This window comes from Phaenicophaeus curvirostris, chromosome 1 (genome assembly GCF_032191515.1).
Source record: "Phaenicophaeus curvirostris isolate KB17595 chromosome 1, BPBGC_Pcur_1.0, whole genome shotgun sequence".
In the NCBI taxonomy this organism is placed as follows: domain Eukaryota; kingdom Metazoa; phylum Chordata; class Aves; order Cuculiformes; family Cuculidae; genus Phaenicophaeus; species Phaenicophaeus curvirostris.
The window spans coordinates 165,039,460-165,056,632 of record NC_091392.1 but is presented as its reverse complement, the minus strand read 5'-3'; the positions used below and the strand labels follow the sequence as shown (position 1 = coordinate 165,056,632).

Here is a 17,173-nt window from a genome sequence, read left to right as displayed (position 1 = left end):
CAAACCCCCAGTGTCAAAAGCTTTTAAGGAGCTGCACGCGCGCTCAGAAATGGTGGTTACCTTGTAGTGTGTAACACAGGCAGGTTTATAGGGATGCTCACTTTCCACAACAGCGTAGTGATTGGAGGTAGTGCAAGCCGAAAGCCCTTGCTCTGGCTGGTTCCCAGTGGTGCTGTCTGTAGACTGATTTGGGTTAAAAGCTGGAGGGGCGTATTTCTGATTCAAAACTGCCACAGAAGGGAGTAACTGCTGTACTAGGCCAAAGACCTCAACAGCAACCTGTAACATATCACCACACAGAAGCATTACTTATGAAACTTACATTTCTCTACAATGGTTCTGGATATCCTCTAACATTAACAAACAATAAGCATGAGTTACAAGACAGCAAATACCACACTGAAGTCATCGTTGTACTTTGTTTTATAATAGCATTAGAATAGTTTTATGCAAATATTCAATGTATTTTAATGCATGTAGCGTTAAGCACCACATTTTCTGCAACCTCTATGACATTTTCAAAAGACAGAAACACTTCTAGAGCAAACCAAATTTCGTTCTAAATTCCAGTTCATTACAGTGACAAGATAACTAAAATCTGAAACTCCTGTTGATTAAATGAATCTGATAGATTTTAAATGACCAGCCCTATCTGCTGCCCCTTTAAAGTTAGAAGAGAGCCTAAAGGTAATGAAAAAGCAATTAAAGGCAACAGTATCTACTAGCTAAAGATTAATGACATTTGTAAATCTAATAAATTTCAAGAGTGTTCCAGACCAGGCACCTCGAAGAATGCTCTGCCGCTGAAAAGTAAGCCTATTTTTATTTATAGTTGACATCCTAGAGTCATACCATCATGGAATGGCTTGGGTTGGAAGGGACCTTAAAGGTCATCCAGTTCCAACATCCTGCCATGGGCAGGGATACTTTCCATGGGATTAGGTTGCTCAAACCTTCTACCTTTCCATCTCTATATTTCATAGAAATAATCTTAATCTACAGTAACCATTGCTTTGGATATTTGTAATAAAAATAGTATTTACATAATACAAAAAACATTTCATCCCACTAATATTCATCAATAAATGGGTTGTACATCCAAATCCTTCAAATTTTTTGTCCTTTCCTACTATTTTTGTCTTTTGCTCTGCTTCCTACTATTTTTGTCTTTTGCTCTGCTTCCTTAAGTAATTTTTTTCAAAATGTCTTCACTGTAAATGAAAAAAACTAACACGACACGTTTTTAAAATTTGACTCTCGGAAAATTCATAATGAATCACATGGTAAAATACAAATTACTAATTTGTAAAGTCATAATAAATAAACATATTCAGATTTTCCTTACATAACATGCTTAAATTTCTTCAGTTATTTCTATGGAGGAGCATACCTTGGGAATAGCTGCTGCTACTGGTCCTATGTAGGCTATTATGAGGGGAAGCAGCATTGAAAACAGACTGGAAGAGCTGAGTAGTTCTGGAATGTCTTCAGCTAAAGTAAGATAATTGCAACACAGGTAGTATTAATAAATGCACCATGGTTCAAAATACATCTTATTTTTCTGGTTTGCTTCTTACAAGTCAAACTTCTAGTTTCTACACTAGTTTTTACTTCAAATTATCATCTAGGCATTGACAAATTCTAACCTGGCCAAGTTCACTTGAGATAAAAATGCCATTTTATGCAGTTTTCTTCTAAAAAAATACCGGCTCTTAGACCACAGCTATATTGCATTCTTTGCCATTTTGTGGAATTGTGTTCATACTTTCTATGGTATAAAAGCCAGCACAAGTAGCTCTTCCCAGGCACTCCAAATCAATTTCTATAACACTATGCAATATTCTGGACATTCTGACTAATGGTTGTAGATGGTAGCTTAAAACCATCAGTTTTTAAGGCTAATATCCAAATTTCTCAAGAATGGATGCTTAAGTGATGATTAACGCATTACATTTGTCAGTCTTCCTTATTACCACCACTGTGCAAAACATGTAATAAAATTTGCAACTGACCCATCATAGCCTATCCTTTGGAAATAAACACTCTTACAAGCTTTAATATGATACTTGCTAAACTAACGAGACAATCTGCCTACAATATCTCCAAAGCAGCTCAATGACTTTGAAAGTTAGAGTTTGACACCTTCAGTAATAACTGGTTAGGAAAATATCGTTTGGAAAACAAAAGATATATATGATTTTTGTATCACTGATATTCTACTATTACCTCCTGCTATCAGAGAAAGAAAGTGTTGAAACTAAATGTTGAAAGTCAATTTTCAAAAGCCTTACCATCTACAGCAAGAGCCCTGTGCAACAGGTCTTTGGCTGCTCGTACAACAGCACTCACAACAGAAAGAGCCCTGCTACAATTTTTGTCTTCTTCGTTAGCTTTGTTCAAAAGCTGTGATTGCAGGTCTCCATCATATTCGCTTCTGCATGGTGGATTAAATTAAAGAAAGTTCAGAAAATATAAATTATATTAAAAAACCATGACTGACTAATTTTTGACATATAACAAGTAAAAATTCATCATAAAGCAATAAAGGAGACAACCAAAGAAATCACACGGTATATTTTGGAGACAGTGCCTCAGTGTTAGCCTTTTAAAATAGTTTTATTTTTATTTGGCAGAAAATACAAAAGTATGTGCCTGAAATGTTTCTTTTGACCAGATGCATTTCAAACCACAAAAATATATTAACTATGAAATTTATTAACTTCCAAAGCCTGACCACCTATCTTGATAAAAATAGAATACTAAATGCATCACAAACAAGTAAAACTCTGCCTATGGATATTTCTGCAGTAGAGTAACAAGGAAAAACATTCTCCCTCCATAATCTAAAGATCAATTTTTCGTTTTAAAATGTAATCTCAAGCTTAACCTTAACAGTTTTTTTTTTTAAAAAAAATCCACTCCGTATGTCAAATTAGGTTCTCCTAAACAGTATTATGTACAAAACTATTTCAATAAGATATATAAAAGGAATGGTTTGAGTTGCTTTTTCACAGGAGCTGAATGAACTAATTCAAGCTAAAGTCAAACTACTTCAAGCCCTCAGTATGGAAGCCTTGGCATCTGCAACCAAAATCACTTAGCATATAAAGCAAAACTTCTTATTCTATTTTGTATTTCTTATGTTTGTCCAGAAAGATTTGATCTTTCAAAGCATCATTCCAGAACATTAAGATTCCAGGAATGGCATCTCAAAATGCTCAAAAGCTTTATGTGGAGCAGCTCAGTCCACAAGGACACCTGTCCTTCTCTATGACTGAAATTAACTCTTACAAAAAGATTGCAGTTTTTTGGTCAATGTGTCCTAGAACTGTAGTTTTGCTGTCATCCTCAAGCTCTTTTAATTTGAATTTATTATTGACTGACAGTGGGTGCAATTCCAACTGGGTACAGTTCCAACAAATCCTTCCAAAGCATTTCTGCCCTAATCAGAAGAGCACTAACACAATTCTTCTGGTATGGCCTTTCTTGGCACCTGCAGAATTAACAACTCTGTCCTGTTTTGGAGCAAAATCGAGTGTGAATCATACAAGCTCTGCTCTATAATGATTGACTGAACATTTCTTACTTTACTGTATGTAAATCAAAAATTCAAGTCACTATATATCAATCTGAGAATACTCAAATTGATTGAATCTATAACTACAGTCATCTATCAGATGACATATAGGTTTCTGTTGTCCAAGCAAAGTTGAAAAGACATTGTGATTGCAAGCAGCAGCCTGCAAATTCGCCAACCAAAACCTAATTTACAACGCAACAGTTCTAAGTTCTGCCATTATGGTTCTCCAAAAACAGCTCAGAATTTTACAATATTGGGAACAACAAAAAAAAAATCAGCCCAAGACTGTTTTGATGGGAAGATAGCACTTTGGTGTGCTCTTTTACCCTATGTTAGGTTATTATTTAGAAATCCTTTATTCCCTCTTTTGCTTATATAAAAGCAGAAATTCTAGAAGTGAAAATACTTTCCTTGTCTTCTTTCCTTCTTTTTACGTAATAATGATACATCATAATAAAATTCCTATAAATGTCTGAGGAATTCCCTAAAAACACATACCAAAGATTCCAGAAGACTAAGTCAACAGAAGTATCATGACATGCAACACTAATTCCATTCTTCCGTAAGCAATTATAATAGTACTGACAAGCTGGATTTTTGAGTCCAGCCAATCTCATGTTTTAAAAGACATTAGAATTATCCTGTGTCTTCAAACAGGTTGTTAATATAATTTTGCTGGCAACTTGTATTTCCTCTTATTTTAGCTACTTTAAAACTTTCTTATGAGCAACATGTTCTTGTGACCATTAGTCCAAAATCTATCATTTCTTGTAGTGTTACTTATTTTATCTTCTTCATCCTTTATTCACAGAATCACAGTATGCTTTGAGTTGGAAGGAAACTTAAAGATCATCCAGTTCCAATGCCCTGCCATGGGCAGGGACATCTTCCAGTGGACCAAGTTGCTCAAAGCCTCACCCAACCTGGCCTTGAACACCTCCAGGGATGGGGCATCCACAACTTCTCCGGGCAACCTCTTCCAGTGCCTCAACCACCCCTGCAGGAAAAACTTTCTTCCTAATATCTAACCTAAATCTCCCCTCTTTCAGCTTATAATCGTTACTCCTCATCCTATCCCTGCACTCCCTGATAAAAAGCCCCTCACCATGGTTCCTGTAGGCCTCCTTTAAAGTACCGGAAGGCTGCTATAAGGCCTCCCTGAAGCCCTCTCTTCTCCAGACTAAATAACCCAAATTCTCTCAGCCTATCTTCATACTGGAGGTGCTCCAGCCCTTGGATGATCTCCACAGCCTCTTCTGGACTCGCTCCAACAGATCCATGTCCTTACTGTGCTGAGGACTCTAGAACTGAAAGCAGGTGAGGCCTCAGGAGAGCAGACCAGAAGGGAAGAATCACCTCCCTCAACTGGCCGGCCACAGTTTTGATGCAGCCCAGAATACGGTTGGCTTTCTGGGCTGCAAGTGCTCATTGCTGGCCCACGATGAGTTTCTTATCCACCAGCATCCGCAACTCCTTTTCTTCAGGCCTACTCTCAATCCATTCTCCACTCAGCCTGTATTTGTGCTTGGGAGTGCCCTGACCAAGGCGGGGCAATTAGTAGGCAGGTATATCTTACACATAATTAAAAGTTAAAGTAAACTACTATTCCTCATTCCTTTTACTCTTTGGACCTACAGCCTTTTACTACAAAAACTGAGATCTGAATACAAGCCATGACACACATTTTGCTGTACAGATAATGGTAGTAATTCACATATTCAGGTGCTGATAAATTGTGAAAATCACATCTTCATGTATATCAGGATGTGAATGCAATGATTTCTTCAAAAGCACTACTTTACGTGAATTCCTAGTATGATCCTGAAAGGCTAAAATGAAACTTCCCTGCAGGACAAACAGTTGATTTTCTTAGGGGAACAGCAATTTCTCTTTTTGTACCTTTGAACTCTACAGTAAGACGTGAAACAGCTCCTACTTAAACAGACCTTGCTTCCTTACATGATGCAATCCCTTCTGGTAACAGAGGAAAGAACTGAATGAAGTCAGAGATAAATATTCTAGTGAGTAGTCTTCTCAAAAATCTCTTAGGTTACAGGAAAATAAAGAGATTGAAGTACTGCACCTTATGAGTCCCCATAATGCAACTTTAAAGCAGTAGACGATGGACCAAGAAATTAACCATCAAATTAAATGCCAAGTCAAAAAAAAAAAAAAAAAAAAGAGAACCCAAAACAAGACTGAAGAGGCACCAGCACAACTGGTGTCCCAAAACCAACCTGTACTAAATAACTTAAGTCTAAAATTACACTGGAAGATCCAAGTACAGCTGTTAAAGAAGCTCATTCCTCAAACACACTCCAAGTATATTTATTTCTGTTACTTTCCAAAGACAGATATGGCATAATAGTACTGTGATGATTCTATTCACTTTTCTTAGAAATGGATCATGACAACACACCAACCTGTAATAAAGAATCTGTGGAATTTGTCCTCGTGTTTGGTTTGTACCGTTACTGCTCAGACTACAGGTACTAAATGTAAATGTTACACCATCTGGACACTGAACTGTGGTCATTCCTCCATCTCCATTGGCAGTCCGGCTTCCATAATTCCTCAAACGAACTGCATATTTCACATTTTCCTGAAAAAGGAGTATAAAATAAGCGTGTAAGTTAGGTTTCTTGGTATTATGAAAGCTATTATTTCACATTTATACAGAAGAGTCTGAAAAGTACTTCAGAATACACTACAAGTGAAATTAACTGTAAAAGATCCAGCACCTAACAGATGTGCAGTTCTTTTAATTACCTTCAGTGGCACAACTTTGTCAAGTCTTATTTCAGCTATGTCACTGGGAGAATCATCTGTGGTGTAAGTTCCTTTAACCAACTCTAAAGATGTCCATCTATGAGAATGAGTTGAATCTCCAGTATGATCACTCTGAGTCAAAGAAACAAAGCCACTTTAATACATTTCTAATGTAAATAAATGACACAATAGGACAAATGATATTTTCATGCATAAATTGTTACACGCAGCGTTACAAATAGAACAAAGCTAAAAAATCTGTTCAGATGCAACAGTGAAGCCTTTCTGCAAAAAGGGAAATGGTTGAACAGAGAGGTTGATTTCCCATACCAACCAATGGTTGTCCTTTGGGACACCCACACAGCTGGGTGAAAAAGAACAGAAGCATGTCTTCATTATAAGAACACACAGTGAAGTTTCATGCTTCTTCTAAGAGGCCACTTCAACAGCATGTGAAACTGCAGCTACAGCCTGATCATGCTAGTAGGCTATCCTTTTCTTTAGTTTTTGGTTAAATATGTTTTATTTCAGTTTGCCTTACTTCTCATTTTCTTTAGTTTTTGCAGAGAGATAACTGGTGCTAATGTACATTTAGCTCCAGGAGGTGAAAAGCCCACTATACTTCAAATATCATTCGTAATAAAGATTTCAAACCCATAATCAAGAACAGGAACCTACTGCATATGGGACATAGTTTGTGACACTAGAGGACACACCACTACAAGCAAGCAAAACAAAATCCTACTGCACTGTCTCCCTGGTAGCCTAGAAGATAAAAATATTGCATCATAAAAGATATTGTAAAAAACTCTGAGGCTACTTTTGTTCAAATTGGCTTTTTTCAAAGGCGGTACTTACATCATCAACAAGCACTTCCAACTCATACTCATGAATTCCCCCTCCACCATAAACAGAAAATCCTACTACAACTACACCAGGTTTATCGACAGAGAAACAGATTGCATCAGGGGATCCATTCCCAGTATTCCAGCTTCTTCCCTGACTTGTTTTAGTGAATCTGTTCGGAGTGGATTTGACAGAATGAAGAGAGTTCAGTCCATCAACCTGTAGAAAGTTCAATACAAGCAACAGAAAAGGTTAATAGCTACACGGTAGAGAACTTTCATAAAGCAAAGTTAAGAGAAGTAAATTACCAGATTCTCAACAAATAAATTTTAACAGTCAACTGAAAAAAAAAAAAGTCTTACTACTGGAGCTTCTGTTCAATATTGCCTAAAAAGAAATCATAATTTCTAGTAATTAGAAATTAATCAGGAATAATTAGGAACCTGATTCCTAACTTTTTCAAGTATTTAAACCATGTAATTCGTAGGAAGACTTAGCATGAAAGCTAACAACTGTGCTTCAAGAAGAAGAGCTACCTACCTCTACCTTAAGTAAAGTCCAGATGAGAGAAAAGATACATAACTAACAGTAAAAATATCTTTAATTAGGATGTTATAAAAAATTGGGTTCCTTCAGTGAAAAAAAAAAATAATCTGCTTATAGTACGCAGACTGTGACGTATCTTTAATAAAATCAAATCAATGTATATAATTTAATGACATTACACTGTCATAAAAGGGAACTTCTGTGATTACGTATCTCTGGATTTCAAAAAGCTGAACTCAGTACCACTCTCAATTTTTGAATACAAATAAAATAAATGGGGAGAACCTCTAATGAAGCATCGTAAAAATACATCACAATATAATACATATAAAGAGATGTGCCAGTAGTATCTTGGAGCTGTACAAGGCCGGGTTGGATGAGGCTTAGAGGAACCTGATCCTGTGGAAGGTGTCCCTGCCCACGGCAGGGAATTGGAACTGGATGATCTTTAAGGTCCCTTCCAACTCAAGCCATCTCCACCACAGAGGACGAAGACAAGATGCATAAACAAAACACTACAAATTCTAACCAATAAGCAAAAGCAGACATGGTTAGAACATGAGGCACACATTGTACCATCAGAGGCAGAATTCCAGCACCTGTGGAATATTGGCACATATACACGATTGCTGTCACAGCCTACGTCATATTCATAATATACTTGTCCTGAAAGACCTCTAGTAATGATTTTGTATAAGCTTTACCTCAGATCCTAATGCCGATGCTGTAAGCTCACTCACAATACTAGCAAGCAACCCACAGGTATTAGAAACCAGATGTGAAGAGAAAAGTTCATTTTCTCTTCTAAGGCTGTTTCGTACTGGTAAAACAACAATGACCAACATTTTTTCCAGCACTTCCCGAAAGCTTGTCATCCCTGAAATGTTTTCTTCACTCTGCATTATGAAGAGAAAAATGATAAATGACATTGTAGTACCTTAAAAAAAAACCACAGATTTTCCTGTATTATAAGCATTAGGTAACCAAAAAATCCGTGATTTCTTAAAAAAAGGAAATGGCTAGAGGGTAAAAAAAAATATTAAAATGCTCAAAGCTAGCATGTTGTGAAAAAAATCTGATTAATATTCTGAATTTCCAGAATGAGCTGGCATCAATTTAAGTTTATTGCAACCCATATCCAGTGGCAGGGCGTTGGAACCAGACCATCCTTATGGTCCCTTCCAATTCAAACCATTCTATGATTCTGCTCTACAACAGAAAACACACAGGCAAACTAAGCTACATTCTTATAAAGCTAAAACTTCAACTTAGATAACTGGTTTTTGTTGAAAAGTAAAACAAGCTGTTGAGAATATATCCTAACCTGACTAAGTTTCTCCATATGTGCAACCAAAAGAGGAAAACGATGGGCAAGAGCAGAGTCATTCTCAGTGCTGACTTGTTTGACCATTGATCGCAGCAAGGCCTCTCCATCATATGCAATTGGAAAGATAGAGGTCAGCTTTACTGAAGTATGGCAGAGAGCAGACATAACAGCAGCAAGAAGCCGGCTACTGGAGGTTTTGAAGTTTGCTTCCTGGATGTCCTAAAAACATAAAAAGAAATAAATACAATGGCATAGATAAAGAATTATGTAAAGAATTTCATAAGTTGTTACCTTTCCTTTGAATTTTACATTATCTTCTCTCATGAGCTCCCATTTAGATCTTTAAAATGGAACAATTAAAATTTGCTGGTTGACACGTTTTAAAATAATAAACCCATTTAAAATTACTTCTGAAATTATAGCAACCTTTGAAGACAAAGCACTTCCTATAATTCATCAAACAACGTAATCAGATTAATATATTAAAGAACTGATTCTTCCTTGAATACTTACATGCTAAATGAATTTTCATGCCAAAAGGCAAATTGCTTACATCTCATTGCAAACAGTACAGGCAAGAAACTACATTGTTCAGATGTGGGATGCTCATTCACAATAAGCAAGTTAAAAGAAAGCTGTTGATTACAGAATAATACTGAGAGCTCCACATGTACTCTGCTTGATTAGAGCACTGTTGTATTAATGAGAATAATTAATAATTAATGAGAAATTACTCAAGTGTTAGTCATGATTATAAAAAATGCCACGTGGACACTCCTAAGCAATGTGCAGCATGAGTAATTACATAAGGCATGTACCTGGTCCAAACAATTCAGCAAGTCACAAAGACATGCCCACTGTAGAGCTGGTGTTGGATAAAATGAATGAAAGCAAGCTGTGAATGTATTATGGCATTCCTGAAGAACAGCTTCTAAAAGACTGAGGGGCTGACTGAGATATCCTTGTGGATCGTTGTCCAATTTTACCATGCAATGATCAACTCCTTCAGATAAAATTTTTCTCAGCAAGGTCCTAGTTTTTCCAATGCAATCTGCCAGTTTGCTGGTTTCTTCTACAACCGCCTTAGCTGTAGCTAGAAGTTTACACAAAAAGAAGCATTAAATGTACAGTAAATTAAACATTTTAATTAAAATGCACATTTTACATGCAAATAAAAAAAACCCTTGAGTTTTGTGACATAGATGAATCTACATTCAGAGAATTTAATCTCAGAAGGAAAATACTGAAGAGTATTTAGATTAGATACAAGGAAGAAACCCCTTACTGTGAGAGTAGTGAGGCACTGACACAGGTTGCCAGTGGATGCCCCTATCCCTGGAGGTGTTCAAGGCCAGGTTAGATGAGGCTTTGAGCAACCTGATCCAGTGGAACATGTCCCTGTCCATGGCAGGGAAAATTAGAACTGCATTATCTCTAAGATCCCATCCAACCCAAACCATTCACGATTCTAAACTACAGTATAGGAAGCTGAACATCATAAACTTCCAGTTTTCCAGTCTCTCTTAATATATGCTGCATTTTAATATGAGTATTGTTAAACTACACACATGAAAAAGAGATAATGTCTCCCAAATTTAAATTGTGCTCATCACCAAAGCAGTTGCTATGTACAGAAATGGAGAAAAAAGAACATAAAGAGTCAAAAAGAATTAAACTGTCAGGCCAAACCAGAAATTACCTTCAAAATATACACAAGTTACAGCATAAATGTGTAATGTTGTGCACTTGGTTATGTAGATACCCCATTTTTGACAGTAAGTCTCTCAATTGCTCCACTAAAACCATCTGTATAAGCATTTTTTTCTTATAGCACACCTATGTGAGCGTGTAGATCAAATTATGAGTACCTTGTAAATTATTATTTGCTGATATATACGAAATGAGTGAATTAAGAATACCTGATATTGGATATATTTCACAGGTGTAGACCCTCAGCAACCTCAGGCAGCAAGTGCCCACAAAACGCAACCTTTCTAAATCTAAAAGAGTAGCAGTGTATTGGAATCCTTTCAGTCCCCGAAGTTCTTCAACTCCTAGCACCAGTGTTGTCCAGCTCCAATGAAGAATGCTCAACAAAGATTCAAAGCATTCCTATTTCAGGGTATGAAGGACACAGAAGAAAGATTTTGTGTTAAAAATGAAAAGTGAGCTTTCAGCATCAGAATAAGAAGAAAACCAAATAGCTTCTATATCCACATTAATTATGAAACCGTATTTATATATACCTCTACCATACAACATACAAATCCTATTTGCTTGAGAATAAAAAAAGCACACTGAGAATGTAGGAAATATCTCACTGCAATACCATGCTAAAGCAATTTATAACATATAATATTACCTGTGTAGAAGCCTCTCTGTTACTTAAGAACTAACAAGTGTTTGTATTTACCTGTAATACAGATTTTACTTGCTTGATCTATCTATGAAGAGTATAACATCTGTTTTCAACAGAATACATTCTTGTTGTAATAGTAAAGACTTATGAAGGCCATCTCTGTTTTGTTTTTAAACAGTGAAGACCTGCAGGTTCATAGGAACTTCACAGTAGTTGAACACTCAACAGAAGCATATAACAGTGCACAAGAAATGTGAGGATTTAGAAAGGGTGGTTTGTCCAAAAATTTGTTTCAACTATTGTTCAATGTGGTTGATAGTTTCATAAAGTTGTACCTCAGAAGGCAAAGTATAAGCATTTGGTATTATCTTCAAGCTGCAACAGTCAGGTTGATTGTTCAAATTTAGTTATCAAGTGCCTCATGTTCCAGAAACTCCTCTTAACCCTATTTAGATTCATGGTGAGGAATAACAGCAGCAAGATAATGAAGAGGGAGGATGCAGTATGATGTATAAGAAGCCATGGAATTTGATTGCTTAATGCAAGTATTTTTAGGCACACATACATTAACAGTAGTTTTTAGTACATCAATAATATGACTACTAAAAATGCAAATTGTGTAGGTAATACATTTCTAGAAGAAACCTGAACAGGAGAAGATCACTCTGGTTATTAGAGAACACTGAAGAAATGCAGAATACATAAATGAGAGAAAGCAAGCTGGTTAAGAAAAATGGACTGCGAGTGTCCATATAGAAGGAATAACTTCAATGTAACTATCCGTTGAGAATACTGACAGAACAGGTAACGCAGTATAAAATGTAAAATAGGATGGAACTGAAAGTAAAATAATCATTGCTTGTAACAGATGAGGAAGGGACTGTACTTCAATAGCACGAAGATGGAATTGGCCCCATCCTGCATAACATTGTACTTTAAGATAATGCAACATTCCTCAAAACTTGACTACACTCTTTGTACGTGAAGATCTGCAGACTGTCTTCTATTAATAGCTGCACTTCACAGTGCTTATTAATAGCCCTTTCTTCAACTTACCAGAGCTTAGTTAAATATTATCTGATCCTCAATGTATCCTAGAATGCACCCAGGAGGAAGACTAATCTCACCAATGAGTAATAATGACAATAACTTAAAAGCCACAGAAGTAAGCACACTGTAAAGCTCCCTCAAAACTCTAAAGAAGCCTGATAATGTTAATTTCTTGGCAGGCAGTAAGGCTTTTACATTGAATTCAACGGATAAATATGAACTCAACTTCACATTCCCTCAGAAGCCCTCAAAATTGCAGTAGCTCACATAGAAAAAGTAAACTAAGCCTTGTAAACAAATACAAATTTCTAGGCTCCTATCCTCAGATCAACATCAATCTTGGCTTACATTTAAGTTTACATCTGAAATCTTCGGAAAAAAAAAATCAATGATTTATATATCAGTGTACCTAACTTCCACTTCATAAAACAGAAAATATCATTAGTTATTTCCACATATGTGTCTTTCAGCTTTCTAAGTATGAATGAACAAGCAGGAAACACACAAGTTTCTTGATAATACTCACCACAGAGACAGTTCTGGCAAAAGATCTCTTTAAAATATGCACAGGTTCACTGGTTTGTTGTTTGCCTTTGGATGCACTGCCATCACTTGTGGGCAGCCTGTAAGAACAATTTAAGAACTGATTTGAAAGTTGCAACAAGCTTTTACTGTTTATATTGTTCTGATGGAACAAAAGTGGAAGAAAAGTTAAAAGTAATTATCCAAAAAACATTCGATCTCAGCATAATTTCCTCCAGTTCCTTGTCCTTCTAGACCAGCCATCAAATATCTTGAATTCTGTTCAACTGGCAGAATTGTGACAATTGATAATAAAGTTCAGATCTAATTACATGTGAAATTATTACAAGTATTTACTCTGATTTATCTGATCACTTTAAGACTAGAATGTTATTCCTCAAAACCCACTGGTTTATTGGTATGTGTAATACACATCCCTTTAAGTTTGCTATGGGACAGCATAACAAGCAAACGAACCAACAATGTTTTTTTGTTTATTAGTATTTGTGGAGCTAAAATTCAATCTACATCTCCAACAGGCAGATGCAAGTTTAAAGCACCTCTTTACCCTTTTAATTCCACTCAAACTGCAATCCCTAAAGGCAAATACAGGTGTTCAAAAACATGTAGATGTGGCACTTCGGGACACGATTTACTAAATATGGTGGTGTTAGGGTAATGGTTGGTCTGGATGATCTTGGGGGTCCTTTTCCAACCTTAATGATTCTATGATTCTGTGAAAAATTTATGGACAACAGGAAAGAGAGAAAAAGAGGGAGGGGAACAAAGGTACACTAACATCTTGAACTCTAGTTCCTAGAAAAGAAGTATTTTTCTCTCTTTTGGCTCCAGAGTCTCCAAGTCTATTTGTATCTCTGAAATGTATGGGATAGTGTTTGGAAACAAAATACATGAAAGCAGGTCCCAAAGGCGCTCACAATAAAAGTAAAATCAATACAGGCAGTACTGCAGCACCTTTCCTTTTGTGCCACTCATGGCTCTTCAGCCACATCCTTCCTTCAGAGGCCCCAAGGCTTGTTTTTCCTTGGCCATCACCACAGAAATTACCCAAATGACAGAATGAGAGGAAATGGCTTCAAGTTGTGCCAAGAGATGTCTAGGTTAAAAAGGTTATGCCAAGACTTTACGTGTGTCAGTCAAAACGTAACCTTTCTCTGGAGAGACTGGGGCCTATGGACATAAAGCTTACCTGCAGCAGTGAGCTGTTCTGATAAGGGAACCTGAAAAGGACATACTTAGAGAGGACATGGCAAGAGAACTAGAAAGAAGTTTCAGAATTAGCATGGAGCAAGGGCAAGATCCATACACAAAATCTAAAAATTAGGTCTTGTATATACCTGAGGAAATCTGAAAAATACATTAGTAATCCCGTGCAAAAAAGTTCTTGCTTTATAAATCAGTGTTACATAGCATTTATCATGAGAATAATATTTTTTTTAAACTTGTATACTGCTTTTAAACTGTGGCATTCTAAACAGAACATTTCCCAAACTAGCAAAAAAATGAAGGATGTTAGACGAAAATCTCAGACTACAAAGTATGCAGAATGACCTCTTAAAGAAAATCTGCAAAGAAGTAACTGTCGGTATAATGGATATATAACTTTCCTCAAACATACTAAGTCTGCCTTAAATTTTTTCAGATAATGATTTCCTTCGCTTAATAGAGGAATAATTTCATGAAACTTTCAAACTTATTTTAACAGGGCCCCTGTTTAAAAACATGTTAATAAATTGTTCTAAATAGAAGTCAAAATATTACCTGTATAGTAGCTGTGGGATCTGGCCTGCATTAACATCTGTACCATTATTCGATTTCTTAGAACTTTTAAACTGAAATACAACACTGAAAAAGAAGTAATTCCATTATTATTCAAGCAATATTAGAGCTCTTCATTGGCATTTAAAAATAGAGAAAAAAAATAAATATACCCATCATCTGTAGTGATGGAGGCCTGTCCATGAGAACCACAGTCGCTGCTGGGTCCTGACACTCTTGCCCAGGCAACATACCACCAGCCAGCTTGTAGGAGTACTGGTTCATCAAACATCATTGCATACTTCTCTCTAGGAGAGGTACATGGTGAAAATGACATATGCAAACTAGTTTTTAGATTAATCTTTAATTAATTACACTGTGATTATGAATGAAAATTGATGGAATTAAGTTATTAATATCAAGTATCTATATTCAATGTTTAAAAATATTTCGCTTAAAAATATTTTGCTTAAAAATATTGTAGTAATCTACAAAAATGATAAAGCAGGAGGGCCTAGAAATGTCTATGTCTAGCTTAATCTTGCATACCAAAACAGATAACAAATGCAAAATAGGGTAAGGAATAGTTAAGTTAAATTAACACCCACAGATCCAATTACATTTAATGCATAATAGTGCAAGTTAAGTATCAGCTGAGAGGAGGTTGTGGAGAGGAGGGTGCTGGCCTCTTCTCCCAAGTGACAGGGGACAGGACAAGAGGGAATGGCCTCAAGCTCCACCAGGGGAGGTTCAGGCTGGACATCAGGAAAGAACTTTTCACAGAAAGGGTCATCGGGCACTGGAACAGGCTGCCCAGGGAGGTGGTTGAGTCACCTTCCCTGGAGGTGTTTAAAAGACGGGTGGATGACGTGCTCAGGGGCATGTTTAGTGGTTGATAGGAAAGGTTGGACTCGATGATCCTGTGGGTCTTTTCCAACCTAGTCATTCTGTGACATACTGGCGGTCCTTGCCCTCACACCATCTCTCTGGCACTGGAATGTAGATCATTTCTGACATTTAAAGTGATTTTAAATGTGTATGAAAAAGTAAAACCAAAGATCAAGAACTAGGTAGAAGTAGCTAAGGGAAACAACTTACCTAGCAGCACAATCATATGCCAAGACATCTGTTTCAGCAAGAAGGTCTCCATCAGTCTCATGGTCTCCCCCATCTGGGCCCAATTCAAACAACTAGAGGAGTAAGAAAAAAGGTAAAAATACATCTTAGCTATTAGAAATCTCATAATACCACTTTTTCCTGTCTGGCATTCTGGAAACTGTCTACTACTATTCTTTGCCCTTCCCAAAAATAATCACTACTTACTGTCACTGGCAGGCAAATCCCCATCTGCAAGTTGAGATTTTGTAATATCATTAACTTTTAAAAAATAGCGATTGACACTGACCTCCATGTCTTATGCCCAGATATGTTCTGAAGTTGCGAAACTCCCTAAATGTTGCAAGCAAGTCAAATGCAGAGCATCTAAAGAAGGGAAAGCTGGGCAGAAGGTGTAGGGTAGCCATCAGAGACTGAAATTCAAAGATGTGCACAACTTCTCTGGAAAGGGACAGCTTGTCTGTTCAGCAGAACTAGTCAATAGTGTGACCAACAGTTGGTGGTCAGGACAAAAGATAATTTTTTTCAAAAGAACTTGGGTTTCTTAGTCAAAAATCACTTCTACACCTTGATCCGTTTGAAAAAGGACCACCATACATGTCTATGGCTTCCCTTGCAAACACTTATCTAATACTCAGTTTATCTGCGGACTGGCAAATCTTACCTTGGTTATAAGCTAATCCTAGACATCAAAAAAACCCTGAAACCATAACACTAGAGTGCTTTCATAGTATTATTGCCTTTAGTATTTAAATACTATTTATGCTTTTTTTTTTCATTAAGCATCTTGTCTTTCCTTGACCATTTGCAACTCGATGTTAAACTAAAGTACAGTTGCTTATTTTGCACCTTCTGTTATGCTCTGTAAATGCTACTGCTAAGTATTTGCCATCCATTTACTTAAAACAAAATATCTATTAGTCAGAAAATAGGAAAAAAAATGACACAAATAACCCATTAAATAACAATAACATTCTAAATACACACATCAAATATAAGTCCCAGACAGATATTAGACCCTTTCCTTTACAATGTCTTTCGGTGAGTTTCTGAAATCCTTATTAAATGCAGGAACAGAAGCTACTCATCAGAATCCAGAGCTCTGTTATACAGCTATGTGTTTATGTGAACTTTTTTATCCATAGCCAAGTTTATTTATTTATTTTAAATCAGCACTAATGTTCCAGCCCTAATCATCCCTATGCTTGGCACAGAGCAGAGTTAAGTATGTTTGGTGTCAATCCCTCTCAACTGCAGAATCCCAGCTGAGAAGCCATCT

General features: G+C 36.6%; 1 protein-coding gene across 1 annotated transcript in view; it reads right to left on the bottom strand.

Moving 5' to 3' along the window:
- MYCBP2 (MYC binding protein 2) overlaps positions 1–17,173 on the bottom strand; it is a 184,012-nt gene that overhangs the window by 83,058 nt on the left and 83,781 nt on the right. The window contains exons 27-40 of the mRNA XM_069879988.1: positions 15,877–15,968; positions 14,952–15,086; positions 14,782–14,865; positions 13,004–13,100; positions 10,988–11,180; positions 9,887–10,161; positions 9,066–9,287; positions 8,446–8,637; positions 7,208–7,414; positions 6,350–6,481; positions 6,004–6,182; positions 2,292–2,434; positions 1,391–1,491; positions 61–279 (exon numbers count right to left, since the gene is read on the bottom strand). Coding sequence (XP_069736089.1) covers positions 61–279; positions 1,391–1,491; positions 2,292–2,434; positions 6,004–6,182; positions 6,350–6,481; positions 7,208–7,414; positions 8,446–8,637; positions 9,066–9,287; positions 9,887–10,161; positions 10,988–11,180; positions 13,004–13,100; positions 14,782–14,865; positions 14,952–15,086; positions 15,877–15,968 — 2,271 coding nt within the window. The remainder of the gene's footprint in view (positions 1–60; positions 280–1,390; positions 1,492–2,291; positions 2,435–6,003; positions 6,183–6,349; positions 6,482–7,207; positions 7,415–8,445; positions 8,638–9,065; positions 9,288–9,886; positions 10,162–10,987; positions 11,181–13,003; positions 13,101–14,781; positions 14,866–14,951; positions 15,087–15,876; positions 15,969–17,173) is intronic.